The sequence below is a fragment of the Buceros rhinoceros genome, unplaced genomic scaffold (genome assembly GCF_000710305.1).
Source record: "Buceros rhinoceros silvestris isolate BGI_N320 unplaced genomic scaffold, ASM71030v1 scaffold19604, whole genome shotgun sequence".
Classification (NCBI taxonomy): domain Eukaryota; kingdom Metazoa; phylum Chordata; class Aves; order Bucerotiformes; family Bucerotidae; genus Buceros; species Buceros rhinoceros.
The window spans coordinates 1,612-2,945 of NW_010410253.1; the positions used below are offsets into that span (position 1 = coordinate 1,612).

Here is a 1,334-nt window from a genome sequence, read left to right on the forward strand (position 1 = left end):
TGGCAACAGTAATAAAGGGGGAAACCATCACTTAAACTGCTGCTCCTTTGAGTATGTAATGAAACTGAATTTTCAGCTACTAGATTCAACTGCAAAATGTGAATGGCAGAGCGATTTTGCAGGGGTGTGTGTTTTTCCTTTTAGGATAAGTATTTTTTTTTTCCCCCATGACCTTTGGCATGTTGTTTTTTGTTTTACTGGCTTGGGTTTGTTTTTAGGGGATTTGGGATTTTGCATTATGTCATTATTTTTTGTAGCACGTTGCTGTAGAAATCATTGGAATGATAAAATTTCGATAGGGAGATGAAGTTAAAGAGATGGAGGAGTTGATGGGACTCTTCAGTTAAATGATGGTTTCATGATTAGACAGCAATTGACTGCATGTGTTAAGTCTTTGTGCTCAAATATCACTGCATAGGACACAAAGATTTTGACAACCAGTGACAACCAGTAGATGATACGTAATATATATGTCACATTTCCCTATAGAAGCTTGGGAAACTATTTTTTGGCAGTGTCTGATGCACTAATCAAACACAGAGCTAAGAAGAAAATTTCCAGTCAGAGTGTGCGTGTGTTTGAGGGGCAGGGAGTTTAATAGTCACAATGCTGCAATGCCTTACCTTCGTGTTCTCAATTTCTGTTTCTTTTCAATAATTTACTGCTATCAGCTCTTAGGAGACATACGGACTAAGGTATAGAAACTATTTTCCTTCTTCCATAGTTTTAATATTTTGCTATTAACATGCTTGATACAAAGTAAGTTAAAATGACAGAATGTGTGGGAGTAGACCTGATTCTTGTACTGTGTAACATCTGAAAAGCTGTTCAGTGAAGTAACTAACTTCCAGTACAATCTTTGTCACCCTATCGTGGAGTTGTCTGGGTTTTTACAAGTAAACCTTAAGTTGAACGTTTCATCAAATGTATGTCTTCTCGGCGTTTGATTTGCTTTCCTATCTGGGATACTACGGAAGCCACACTTCAAAATATCCTTATTAACTTGGTTTGAGCTGCTGAACAGTTGGAGCCGTTTGTCACTGCAGGGAGTAGGGGTCAACTCCGATTGTTCGGGCTGCTGGGCTTTCTACTGATGACAGGGGTATATATCTAGATCAACCCTGCCTTTCTGACTGTCAGCACTAATGTGGGGGGTTTCTGTACGACAGAAGAAGCCCGTGCGAAGAAGATACGAGTCCTACGGGATGTACTCAGATGATGATGCCAACAGCGATGCATCAAGTGCCTGTTCAGAAAGGTCCTATAGCTCGAGGAATGGGAGCATACCTACCTACATGAGACAGACAGAAGATGTGGCTGAAGTCCTGAACCGC

The 1,334-nt window shown here is 40.4% G+C and overlaps 1 protein-coding gene across 1 annotated transcript in view; it reads left to right on the forward strand.

Moving 5' to 3' along the window:
* Positions 1-1,334, forward strand: part of CLASP2 (cytoplasmic linker associated protein 2) — a gene marked incomplete at its 5' end in the record, with an annotated part of 25,438 nt that overhangs the window by 1,500 nt on the left and 22,604 nt on the right. The window contains 2 exons of the mRNA XM_010135560.1: positions 672-695; positions 1,170-1,327. Of these exons, the coding sequence (XP_010133862.1) occupies positions 672-695; positions 1,170-1,327 (182 nt within the window). The remainder of the gene's footprint in view (positions 1-671; positions 696-1,169; positions 1,328-1,334) is intronic.